Source organism: Seriola dumerili, unplaced genomic scaffold (genome assembly GCF_002260705.1).
Source record: "Seriola dumerili isolate Sdu_G_001 unplaced genomic scaffold, Sdu_1.0 BDQW01000169.1, whole genome shotgun sequence".
NCBI lineage: Eukaryota > Metazoa > Chordata > Actinopteri > Carangiformes > Carangidae > Seriola > Seriola dumerili.
In genome coordinates this window covers 1,303,363-1,314,280 of record NW_019174424.1, presented here as the reverse complement: position 1 = coordinate 1,314,280, position 10,918 = coordinate 1,303,363, and the positions used below count along the sequence as shown (strand labels likewise).

The following is a 10,918-nucleotide window of genomic DNA, read 5'->3' as shown; positions in this document are numbered from 1 at the left end:
TCCTTGGCCTGTGCTCGGTAGGACTTTTCAGTAATACATGCATGAGTAAGACCAGACCCTCTGTTGACTTCTGACCTCCTGCACTGCACTTGCAAAGATAGGATGTGAGAAATTATACTGTGGCGTCCTCTAGTGTATTTGGGATGATACAGGCAGAGTGACATGTAGTGTAATTGTGAGTCTCGATGATTGTATACTCTCTGTCAGTACTTAAAAAAATATCATTACGCTTCAAACTAATAAACAAACAAGAAAAAAAAAACACTCAAATTAATAAATAAATAAACTTGTACTTCACCGGATGTGACGACACTGCGGCCTCTTTCCTGTCTGACCGGTACGGCTGGTAGCTGCTGCTGCTGCTGCCTGTCAACATCCCACACCTCCAGAAGACGTCTGTGTCCGGGACTTTATTTTTAACTGTTTATCTCTGACAGTGATCAGACTGTCCTCCACCATGTCCATGTACCAGGTAAAGCCCATCTGTGGGGGTGACATAAAGATTGATTTGCCAACCTGCATGTACAAGTTACCAAATGTCCACGCGCAGCAAGGGAACAGCTGCACCTCCGAACACGCGCTTCAGGTAACTGTGAACTGATTTCATTTCGACAAGCTTCATTTTCTTCTTCAAATAATTAGCTTGTGTTCTGCTCTCGCTATTGCCCGCAGTTCGTTCTGTTCCTCGCCTCCCGCTTCTCGCACGGTTTACTAGCACGAACTCTCTTTAGCCAAGCTAGCTGGCTAACTTAGCTTGTCAGGACAATAAGTGGTGTCACTCCTAGCTGATGCAACAATTAGATGCACGTTTCCACATTAATTTAAAGATTATCCCACGATATAAAGTCACGACACTGTGAGAGTAGCTTGTCTCCACTCTTGGTTGCATTTGCAGACACTGTCATTGATAATATATAATAAGGCCCTGTCATTGATAGTGTAACTACTCTTAGGAGACTCTTGCTCCAGCTGTGCAGTAAGTCAAGTTCTGTACTAAGTACAGTTTAAGCATTTCCATTCATGCCACTTCATTTCAGAGGGAATATTGTAGCTTTTTTCTACACTACATTTATGTGACGGCTATAGAAAGCAGCTACTGTACACGCACAACTTAAAGAACTCATAAAATATGACATACTGTAATAGTTAAATTCTACTTACACAGTAACACATGAGCAACATTAATATATACAGTATATAATAATATAATGATATAATATATTGTTATAATAATGTAATAATGTCACTCAAATGAGCAATTTTTCACCTGAGCACTTTCACGTTTGTTACATAAAGCATAAGTTCACATTTTCTGTCTCAAAGCAATAGTAAGGTGTGGAAGAGGTTTGCATTCTGTAATCAGTCCTCCTGTTTATACTGGCCTTTAAAAAAGCCCCCTCTGAATACAGATTCAGTGTACCTGATGGAGGAGGAAGTCCAGTCCTCATCTTGAGTAGAAACATGCTCCAAAGTGTATCTGACTCTAAATATGAGGCTTCAGCAGTCTGGGTTGACAAATCAAGTGGATATCTTCCAAAGTTACAGTTTTTTGTTACCCCTGACAGTGTAAATGTATTGAGCTGAAGTGGAGGGACAGTAACGCAAACAGGGAATTGCATTAAAACACTTAAATTGTCAACTCAAACTGTTGAAGCCTCATATTAGCATTAAAAAACTCCCACTCAAGCATATTTCTACTCAGAACAAGAACTGGATTTTATCCCCCATCACTTACACTGACTGTGCATTAAGAAGAGATCTGTGAATCGTAAGTATGAACAAGAGGAATGATAACAACAAGTAAAACCTGCTTCAGTGCTCATATTGGAAGCTGACTATTGTTTTTAGACAACGTTGAGGACCTATACTTTAAGTACAATGTATATTGCTAGATTTACTTGAGTATCTGGATACCTCCTCCAACACTGCAGCGCACTGAGTTTCATGTGAGACAGATATTGTGGTACAAAATTGAAACCCCATCTGTTTAAGGTCTAGTCTTCAGATTTCTTCGTGAGATGTCTTGTTGATCCCTCGTGTATGTGTGTGTATGTGTGTGTATACTTTTATGGTTTATCTCTAGCGTGAGAATATTGTAAAAACGTTCTCAGTATTCTGTCAGTGTTATTTGTGAAAGGACAGTTTAATATTGGGATTCCACTTTACACCCAGACTGTAAAACTGCTGCAAGGTCGTACTCACATCGTTTAAACTGTAAATGCGTCCATTCTTGTTTTTGGCTAAACAGCTATTTCTCTGGTTTCCAGAATGGCGAGGTGGACCCAGCAGTCAAAGCTCTGGAGGCCCGGCAGGATGAGATCATGAGAAAACTGTACGAGCTGAAAGCAGCCGTGGAGGGCCTGGCCAAGACGGTGACCACCCCAGACGCCGATCTGGACCTGACAGTCAGCAGCAGCCTCTCCTCCCAAAGCTTCAGCTCCACAACCTTGAAAGGCACCACGGACCTGGACACACTACTTGGCAAGGTGAGAAACTGGGAGTAATACTGTTGGACTTCCATCATCTGAGAATTTTTCCTACATGAACCATGCATTCAACTGCATTTTCTCTTTGGTCGTAGCCGTCTCTGATCCTACCCATTGTACCTGTCTATTGTTCCAAGTTGTAAACGCTCTAACTGGCACAATCCGCTCATAATGGAATTTGCCTTGAGGCAGATGTGAGGGTGTTGTCTGATGACAGCCTGTTTGTCAAAGCTGTTTTGGTCTAATTATAGAAGACAAATGTTAATACAGTTTTTATTTTGGGTTCTGCGCCTGTTTACCTCTGTCTTCTTTATATCAGGACCAAGGTGCCCTCCGTGACATTGTCGTGAACGCCAACCCGGCACAACCACCTCTGACACTGCTGGTGCTCCACAGCCTGCTCTCTCAGCGCTATCGGGTGCTCTCCACCGTCCACGTCCACTCCTCAGTTTCCAATGTGCCACCACAGCTCCTGTCCTGTCTCGGTCCACGTCACGCCGACAGCTACGCCCGCCACATGTTCCAGCTGGGTTTCACCCTCATATGGAAAGATGGTAAGGCCACAGTGAAAGAAAGTGTGTGTTAAGGGGTGGACGGAGGACAAGAAGTGTGGGAAGACTGAAAGTGAAGTGGGAGAGAAAAAAACGATAACAGCCGTAGTCAAACATAAATCCATCTGAGAAGCTCTCAATAATTTATCCATCAGGAACAAAGTTTTGCAACATTTTAATGTGACAAAATTAATTTAAAAAAGTTAAAATCATCTTTTGGGGCAATAAAGGCTTTGTACTACTTCTTTATAAATCATGCAAATTTCATGCGCTCTATACATAAAAGTTAGCCTTTCAAGTCACATAAAATCATGTACAATACTGTAAAATGCTGTAAAAAACCATTACAAGCTTTGCGTTCATATTGTCAATGATCAGCATTTTCACATGATGTGGATGCTGTGAATACTTGCGTCCTTGTTATCATGTGCCACGTTTCTCCTCTGCCCTATCCACAGTCCCTAAACTGGAAATGAAGTTCAGCATCCAGAACATGTGTCCGATCAAGGGTGAGGCCAGCGTGGCACGCTTCCTCTTCAAGCTGCTGGCTCCCTACCCCAGCGACCCTGCTCTTGCCACTTTGGTGGACAGCTGGGTGGACACAGCTTTCTTCCAGCTGGCAGAGGGCAGTGCCAAGGAGCGAGCCACCGTCCTGCGGGCCCTGAACTCCGCCCTGGGCCGCAACCCTTGGCTGGCTGGGCCGGAGTTCTCCCTGGCTGACATTGCCTGCTACTGCTGCGTGCTGCAAAGTGGCTCAATGTCCTCTGCTCCCACCAATGTCCAGCGCTGGCTCAAGTCCTGCGAGAACCTGGGCCACTTTGGCCCTGCCAAGCTACTTCTGCAGTGACTGGGGCTGTCCCAGGACCAGACACCAGAAGGGTGTCTTAACCAAGCAAAGTGAGAGAAAGGCATTAGAATATTAAAATACCACAGCCATGTCTGGAAGGCTTTCTAATGCTTCCCTCCTTACTGTATTATATCACTGAACTGACAAAGACTCAGTAGAAGCAAGATGGTTGATGGTTAAAATAACTCAAGAGCATTTGTCTCTGCCATGCTGCTTTTGTATAACAAGAGAATCTAGATTATTTTGTCCAAGGGAGGAAGCATGAGAGGACTGTAAAGACAAGGGCTTGGTGATGGATTAAATCAAAGGTACTGACAGAAATTGTTAGTGTAACACACTGTTCACCTTCCACCCACTTTGTGCCTAACATGATCCTCTTCTAAATTATGTGTGTTAATATGTGCTGGCGGGTATTACTGGCTGTTTTCAAAGGTAATACTTTGTACCAGTTGTTTTTCTGAAGCCATTAAAACTTCCACTTTGGATCAAACTTTGAACTGGGGCATTGGGTTTGTTTTATTGGACTGTTTGATCACTTAAACAATTATTGTTTAAGTGATCAAACAAGAGGCATTCAATGAAGTGCACCTCTGTGTCCAACAGGTGGCAGGATTGTCATTTATAAATAGAGGATCATTTCCAAACATAATGTCATTGATGAACGTCATTCACCTGCTGATCCTATCCATGGACACACAGAGCTGCACCTCTTCACATCGTACATCAAGAGGGAGAAACATTAGACAGGTGGTTCTTGCATGACAAATTTAACACAACAACTCTCGTCTTTGGAAAAATCTCTACTCCACCTGGCTCGCATCTCTTGAGCAGCAGTAAGGACATAGGATTGAACACAAAATAAGGTTTGGGAATAGAACCTGGGATGTTATAATTGGTTAAAGCTTCTATTGACATTTATTTCTGAAAATGTTTAAAATTAAATTTGCAGTTTTAAGCCAAACCTTTACATTTTCATATAGTCTAGCCAATAAAATAAGACACTGAAGAACTGAAATGCCAAAGATATGTTATGAAACAGAGTCACTATCCTATAGTTTGTCCACCAGAGAGTAGAGACGTTTATTTTTCAACTGTAAAATGTTCTACCCAGTACATTTCTTCATCACAGTTATCACAAAAAAGGCTATTTTAAGGCAACTTTATAAAAAATAATTACTTACGTTATGGACTGTGTAAAGAATATTAATATTACATAAGTACATATATTCACAAAGCACTTAAATATCAATCTCAATATGGCCTCATAAATCCTGTGTCAGTCAGACTTTTGTACTGTGGAATGGCAAAATAGGGCCGTAAATATTGACTGACATCCAGTGCTGTGAGATATGTCTGTAAAATTTTTACCTCGGTCAAGGAGGTTTTATTTTCACCTGTCTGTCTGTTTGTCTGTCAGCAGGATTACGCAAAAAGTACTGAACTGATTTGCACCAAACTTGGTGGAGGGATGAGACATGGGCCAGTGAAGAACCCATTAAACTTTGGTGCGGATCTGGTTAAAGGTGCGGATCCAGGAATTGTTTTTTATCAATAAATATTGTGAGATAGGGCTTCTTCTTTTTTCTTTTTTTTTTACATTTTGATCAATTCCTCAATGTAAAAAAATCAGAGACATTTATGGCATTGAGATCTATGACTTTGTACAGTGTGGTGCAAGTCCAGATAACGATCTGTATCTGGTGGAAGAAAATGTTTGGCCTTGGCAGAGGAATTTGCTCTACTGAGAGCCATTCTAGTTAAGAGTGTTATCAACATGACAGTTCTATTTACTACAGCAATCCTTCAGCCACACACCTTTAGTGTGTTTTTTTCTCTGCAATCAGTTGTTCAAGCTGTGTTTTCTCCTTATCAGCTGACGTGTTGCTGAATAGAATCCCAATACCCTGTCTGTCGCTCAAGAAGAATAGATTTTGGAGCAGCTCAATTTTACAGCAGTCCACTGCTGGGGAGGTTTCTATATTTCTAATCCTTTGTGACTGCTGCAGGCAAAGTCAAAGAAAATCATATATATATATATATATGATATATAGATATATAGATCTCATATAAATCTATATATATATATATATATAGAGGGTCTTACATGAAATAATGTTGAAAAGAAGAAAAAACAAATCCCATAGCTTCTCATACTCTCTAGGGTTTGGTTTTGCATCTTCACAAGTGTCATGTTTTCGACAGCTCCGGTTCAGTTTGTGTGCGAGTGTGTTAGCATGCTCTGACAGCCTCCTGTTGGTCTCCAGGCAGCTGTCTGACAAGACGAAAGCTCTTAACTGACATCTGGGCACATGACAAGGAATACACTCGGGAGTCATTGGAATTTTGGTGTTCGTGTGCGCTCTGTCTTCTTCACACAAACAGTCTTTGAAACAGTAATCAGCATGTGTTGAAGCAGTCAGATAGCCGATCCCATCCTGTCACTAATTTAATTACTTCAGGTTTCCAATGGGTTTTTATGGAAAAAAGGCGAGACACAAACAATAAGAGGCTCTTGTCTCTTTATATATGATATAAAACATACAGACAGGAGATGCATTCTCATTGATTAGCTGTAGAAAAAACAAACTAGCTTAACTGAAAGACAAAATCACTTCAGTTTAACCCTGTGGCTACTTCAAATCACAACAATAGCACAGATAAAAAGATTCTTTTGTCAATATATTCAGTCCTTGAATGTCACTTTCCATGATTGTCAATTAGATATTTTCATTAGGCCATTTTGGAGTGGGAGATATAACCTATGCCTATCAAAACAGATAAGGGAGGAATATTAGAAAACACATCTGGGCTAAGTTGTCTGAAATGAGATATTAATTCAGGGTTTTTTTCTGTAATGATTTAAGCACAATGTGGTTTGATTCCGCATCAATTAAAAAGGCAGAGAGAGAGTCACCAGCTATGTATTCACTCGGTGCTCAAAGAACACACATTGCTGTTGTATCTCAAAAGCTGAATGCGCTCAAAGTAGTCGTCAGTCAGAAAGTTTCTCTGTGACGTGACCAGGTTCCCTTTCTGACTGAAGAGACGCTGGACGGGGGCCGTGGATGGCAGGGTGGTGTTGTATTTCAGGAAAAGCTGCTTCACTCGGGGAAAGTCCTGCAGGCACTCGAGGCTCTTCCCCGTTCCTTCAATGTACTTGCGGATCTCGTCCATCACTCCCCGTTGCTGGATCTGAGTGGCTGGCTTCACAGGCCCGTAGCTGAAGAAATCATCTTCAGATTCAATGGTGGACAGATTCCGGCTGGTGTTTGCCTCGGCTACATTACAGGGATCCACCTGAGATGCCTCTGTGGCCAGCAGAGAGCACATCTCCTCCCTCTCAGAGGCAGCCATCCACCACAAGCGAAACTGAGGAGTAGTCGCTGTTGCAAACTTTGCTTCTGTGCTGGCAAACAGCTCCTGGAACCGCACGTCAATAGCCATTACAATGGCGTTGATTACATCAGCAAAGTAATTTGCTGCATCTTTCTGCTCATTTAACTTGTTTTTCAGACTGAGTACAGTTGGGATGACCAGACCCAAGTAACATTTCTGCTCCGCTTGGAAAAGTTCAAGTGCAAAAGCGAGCGGGTGGAACACAGTCGCGTATTCTTTCAGGAACGCCATCTCCTCTGGCTGCAGGCGCGGGACCTCCAGGCGGGCGCACAGCTCCGTCAGCTCCCGCTCAGTGAGAGAGACGATCTTCTGCACAGCACAGTACTCCACATTCCAGCGTATAACAGCGGGGACAACAAGTGCCATCTTTCCTATCTCCTCTGCTGCATCCATACCGACCTGAAGATGGTGGCATTTGCTCCATATGGCAAACACCTTGGCCATTGTACTGTAATGTAGCTGGCACATGGGCCCCTGTGACACAGCCTGCCAAAAGTCCTCTGTCACAATCTGCTCCAGGGTGTGTGATGCACAGCGCTGTACAGTGGGCAGAAACAGAAGCATGTCCTGCTCGGGCTCACCCTCGAGGACGGAGCTCACGTTCTCGTAGAACCCAATGTCATCGTCACTTTCCTGGCCGTCCACTGCAAACTCTTTGAACACACTGATAAAGGGACTGCCATTGTCAGTGACTGTGGTCTGAACTTTGCTTTCGATATTGTAGGCCACATGGATGTCATGTATTCGCCCAGCAATGGTGTCATATGTGATCCTGCCCTGCAGCCGCGCGAACCCCAGAGCAGCAGATTTCCTCTCCAAAGAGTCGCCGTCGATCCAGTGACAGGTCATCCCAAAGAAGCTCCTGTTGTTGGCTGTCCAGATGTCAGCCGTGGTGCACACGTACTGGATGCTGCTGAGTTTTGCCATCAGCTCCTCTCGCATCCTGGAGAAGCCCTGGTCCACCTTTGTAAACAAGGTCACCCTGTCCATGGATTTCAGTCCTTCAGTTAAACCCGCAATCAGCTTCCTGAAGCCAGGCTGTTCCAGCACATAAAATGACTGGCAGTCTTCCACAATGAAGTTGAAGATTAGATCATCGATCTTGGCTTGGGTCATGCACTTGGAGATGATTTCTGCTTTAAGTTTTTTGAGTTGGCAGTGCCTACTTTCCTCGCCGTTGCGTTCTTCTTTCTTCCTTCCCCTCTTGGCATCAGGACTTGCTTCACAGCCCAAGTGTGTTCTCTGAAAGACAAAACGCAGGGGGCTTCATGTTAGTTGCTGGAGGTGTGCCATTTGTATGTTCTGAGTTTGTGTCAGTTTACAAACTTCTTCTGCAATGAAAAAAAAAAAAAATCAAAATACCCCTTATCTCGAATAAAATGACAGTTTTTTTTAAAACATAAAGTTGAACATAAAGAGCCTCCAGCGCCATGAGTTGGTAATCAGCATGCAGCTACAATGTAACGTTATTAATCACGAGGGTTGCTATTCATTCATTGACTCTTTCAAACATTAACCTGACGGGTGTGGGAGATCGTTACAGTGATATTACTTTCTGTAACTCACGTCTAAATGCTTCTTTAGGTTTGATGTTGAGGTTTTCGACGTGGAAAGCAGATTAACCCTCGGCAGACACAGATTACACTGGACGATGATATTTTTTCCTTGATCTGCCTTGTACGTGAAATGGTGGCGATAACGCCAAGTATGCATGGCCGATTTGGTCTCGCCGCTGGTTTCAAGGTGATCCACATCCATCTCGGACGCTACCTCTACTGTTGCCGACGTCTTGAAATATAATAAAAGTATCGTAATCCGATTTAGTAATCGTGATTACACGTAAAGTAACGATGGCGGTAGAGAAATCCTCATGAAAAGGGGCAGGCCTTTGTTCAGATGTTGCTCAGAAAACACACAAGGTGCGGACACTGTCGTCACTGTTACTTTGGCACATGCGCGTTCATAGCCTGCTAAATCAATGGAGAAGAGACACTGTGGAGCTGTGCGCATGCGTAGTACACACACCAGGGTGCCTTCATTGATACGTCACGGTCTTCTTCTTGTGAATTTTACTCTCATAGACAGTAGTACTTTTACCAGAATTTCCTTTTCCTCTGTGTTGCGCGAGTTGGCGCCACCATCAGGAAGCGGAAGTAAAAAAAAGTCACAACGTTTTAATTGATGTATTGTATCAAAACATCCAATCACTTATAAATTAATAAAGTAAACATTAAATGATCATCTGGACCGCAATTACAGAAAATAGCAATACATAGAAAACCAGACTGAAACAAAGAAACAAGTAATAAAACGCCAGTTTTATATAATCAATCACAGATTTATTTCAGTTGCATAAAAAGGCTTCAAAGACTAAATAACTGTTGGGTTGATTTTTTTTATTCTATTTATTTATTTTGCCGGTTTATGCTCTGAACTTTACATTTGAAAACTTCTCAAACAGTCAATTTTAGAATATTTTGATAGTATTTAAAGTCCCTTCTCTCATTAATGTGTTTTACTTAAACGCTACATAATGGTCACATGGTCAGCCACGCAAGTCCAAAGAGAACCATTAAACATGTCTGGAGGGGATCTTTCAAAATTTCAAGTAACTTTCATTCATCCAGCAGCATGTGGGAACTTGGCTCTAAAAAGACACTAACCTAATCATAGCAATTAAAGCAAGAGCTCCATTGAGAAATATTAGCTTAAAGAGCAGAAACAGATCTAGTAACCTCACACTGCTCTTTGTTCCTGCTCAGACTGATTTCTAATGTAGCCCATATAATATGTGACACTATATTAGAAAAGCATTGGGGCATACATTGCCCCATACATTTGCACTATTCTTAGGAAATTTCATGTTTTGTAGTTTCTGTATAGTGACTGCTGTAGAGAGTTGAACTGAGTTTAAGTGAGGCCATTTAGATATTGTACCTCTGTTACCTCAAGTGGTTCATTCTGTTAAAAAGCTTTTGTCTGTGAATTGTTAGTTTTACCCTTAATTCTAATCTAATGCTTTCACACTAACACTAATCAGCTTTTATTCTAACCTGAACTGTAGGGTGAAATCAGCCAGTCTGCTGATCCGGCTAACGGTAAAGAGTTTTTTTTTTATCAAGCCTGAGGCACCTTTCCAGTGGAAGCCATCCAAGAAGAACACTCCTTAAATGTTTCCCCGCTGGTTTGAAAATCTTCCATCTGGCTCAGGTTTGCATTAAGCATGTCTTTACTCTGGTGTTCATACTGGCATGAATGAAGCTTTTTGCATGTTTAATAAACCAATTTGTCAGCTGCATGATCAAAGTCACAAGGAGGGGAGGGAAGAGTTTGTGTGAGTGTGTCTGAGAGAAGGAGCTTTTCTAAGTTATTCACATGTTTTATTTATTTGTCACTAACCAGCTGACTTCTTTCTTATATCAGCATGTAAATGCCACATTATTTTGCAAGTCTCCTTGTTTAATATAGTGAAACAAACATTGCATTTCATCCTATTTGCACAAATATTAACTTTGCACTGCTGAGCAACAAGTGCCTGTATTACATCTATCTATCTATCTATCTATCTATCTATCTATCTATCTATCTATCTATCTATCTATCTATCTATCTATCTATCTATCTATCTATCTATCTAT

General features: G+C 42.0%; 2 protein-coding genes across 3 annotated transcripts; one reads left to right on the top strand and one right to left on the bottom strand.

Moving 5' to 3' along the window:
• The first annotated feature begins 348 nt into the window (after positions 1-348).
• On the top strand, positions 349-4,381 carry aimp2 (aminoacyl tRNA synthetase complex interacting multifunctional protein 2). Of its 2 annotated transcripts, none has more exons than XM_022752752.1 (4): positions 349-472; positions 2,268-2,486; positions 2,806-3,040; positions 3,496-4,381. In XM_022752752.1, the coding sequence occupies exons 1-4, from the start codon at positions 458-460 to the stop codon at positions 3,882-3,884; spliced, it is 858 nt and encodes a 285-aa protein (XP_022608473.1). In that variant the 5' UTR covers positions 349-457; the 3' UTR covers positions 3,885-4,381. The 2 variants fall into 2 exon arrangements, with proteins under 2 accessions (XP_022608473.1, XP_022608472.1); XM_022752751.1 differs by having other exon boundaries at positions 349-586.
• Positions 4,382-6,386: 2,005 nt separating this feature from the next.
• LOC111227145 lies at positions 6,387-9,158 on the bottom strand. The gene is made up of 2 exons (XM_022752559.1): positions 8,847-9,158; positions 6,387-8,522 (listed from the first exon to the last, which is right to left on the bottom strand). The coding sequence occupies exons 1-2, from the start codon at positions 9,036-9,038 to the stop codon at positions 6,810-6,812; spliced, it is 1,905 nt and encodes a 634-aa protein (XP_022608280.1). The 5' UTR covers positions 9,039-9,158; the 3' UTR covers positions 6,387-6,809.
• Between the last annotated feature and the right edge of the window lie 1,760 nt (positions 9,159-10,918).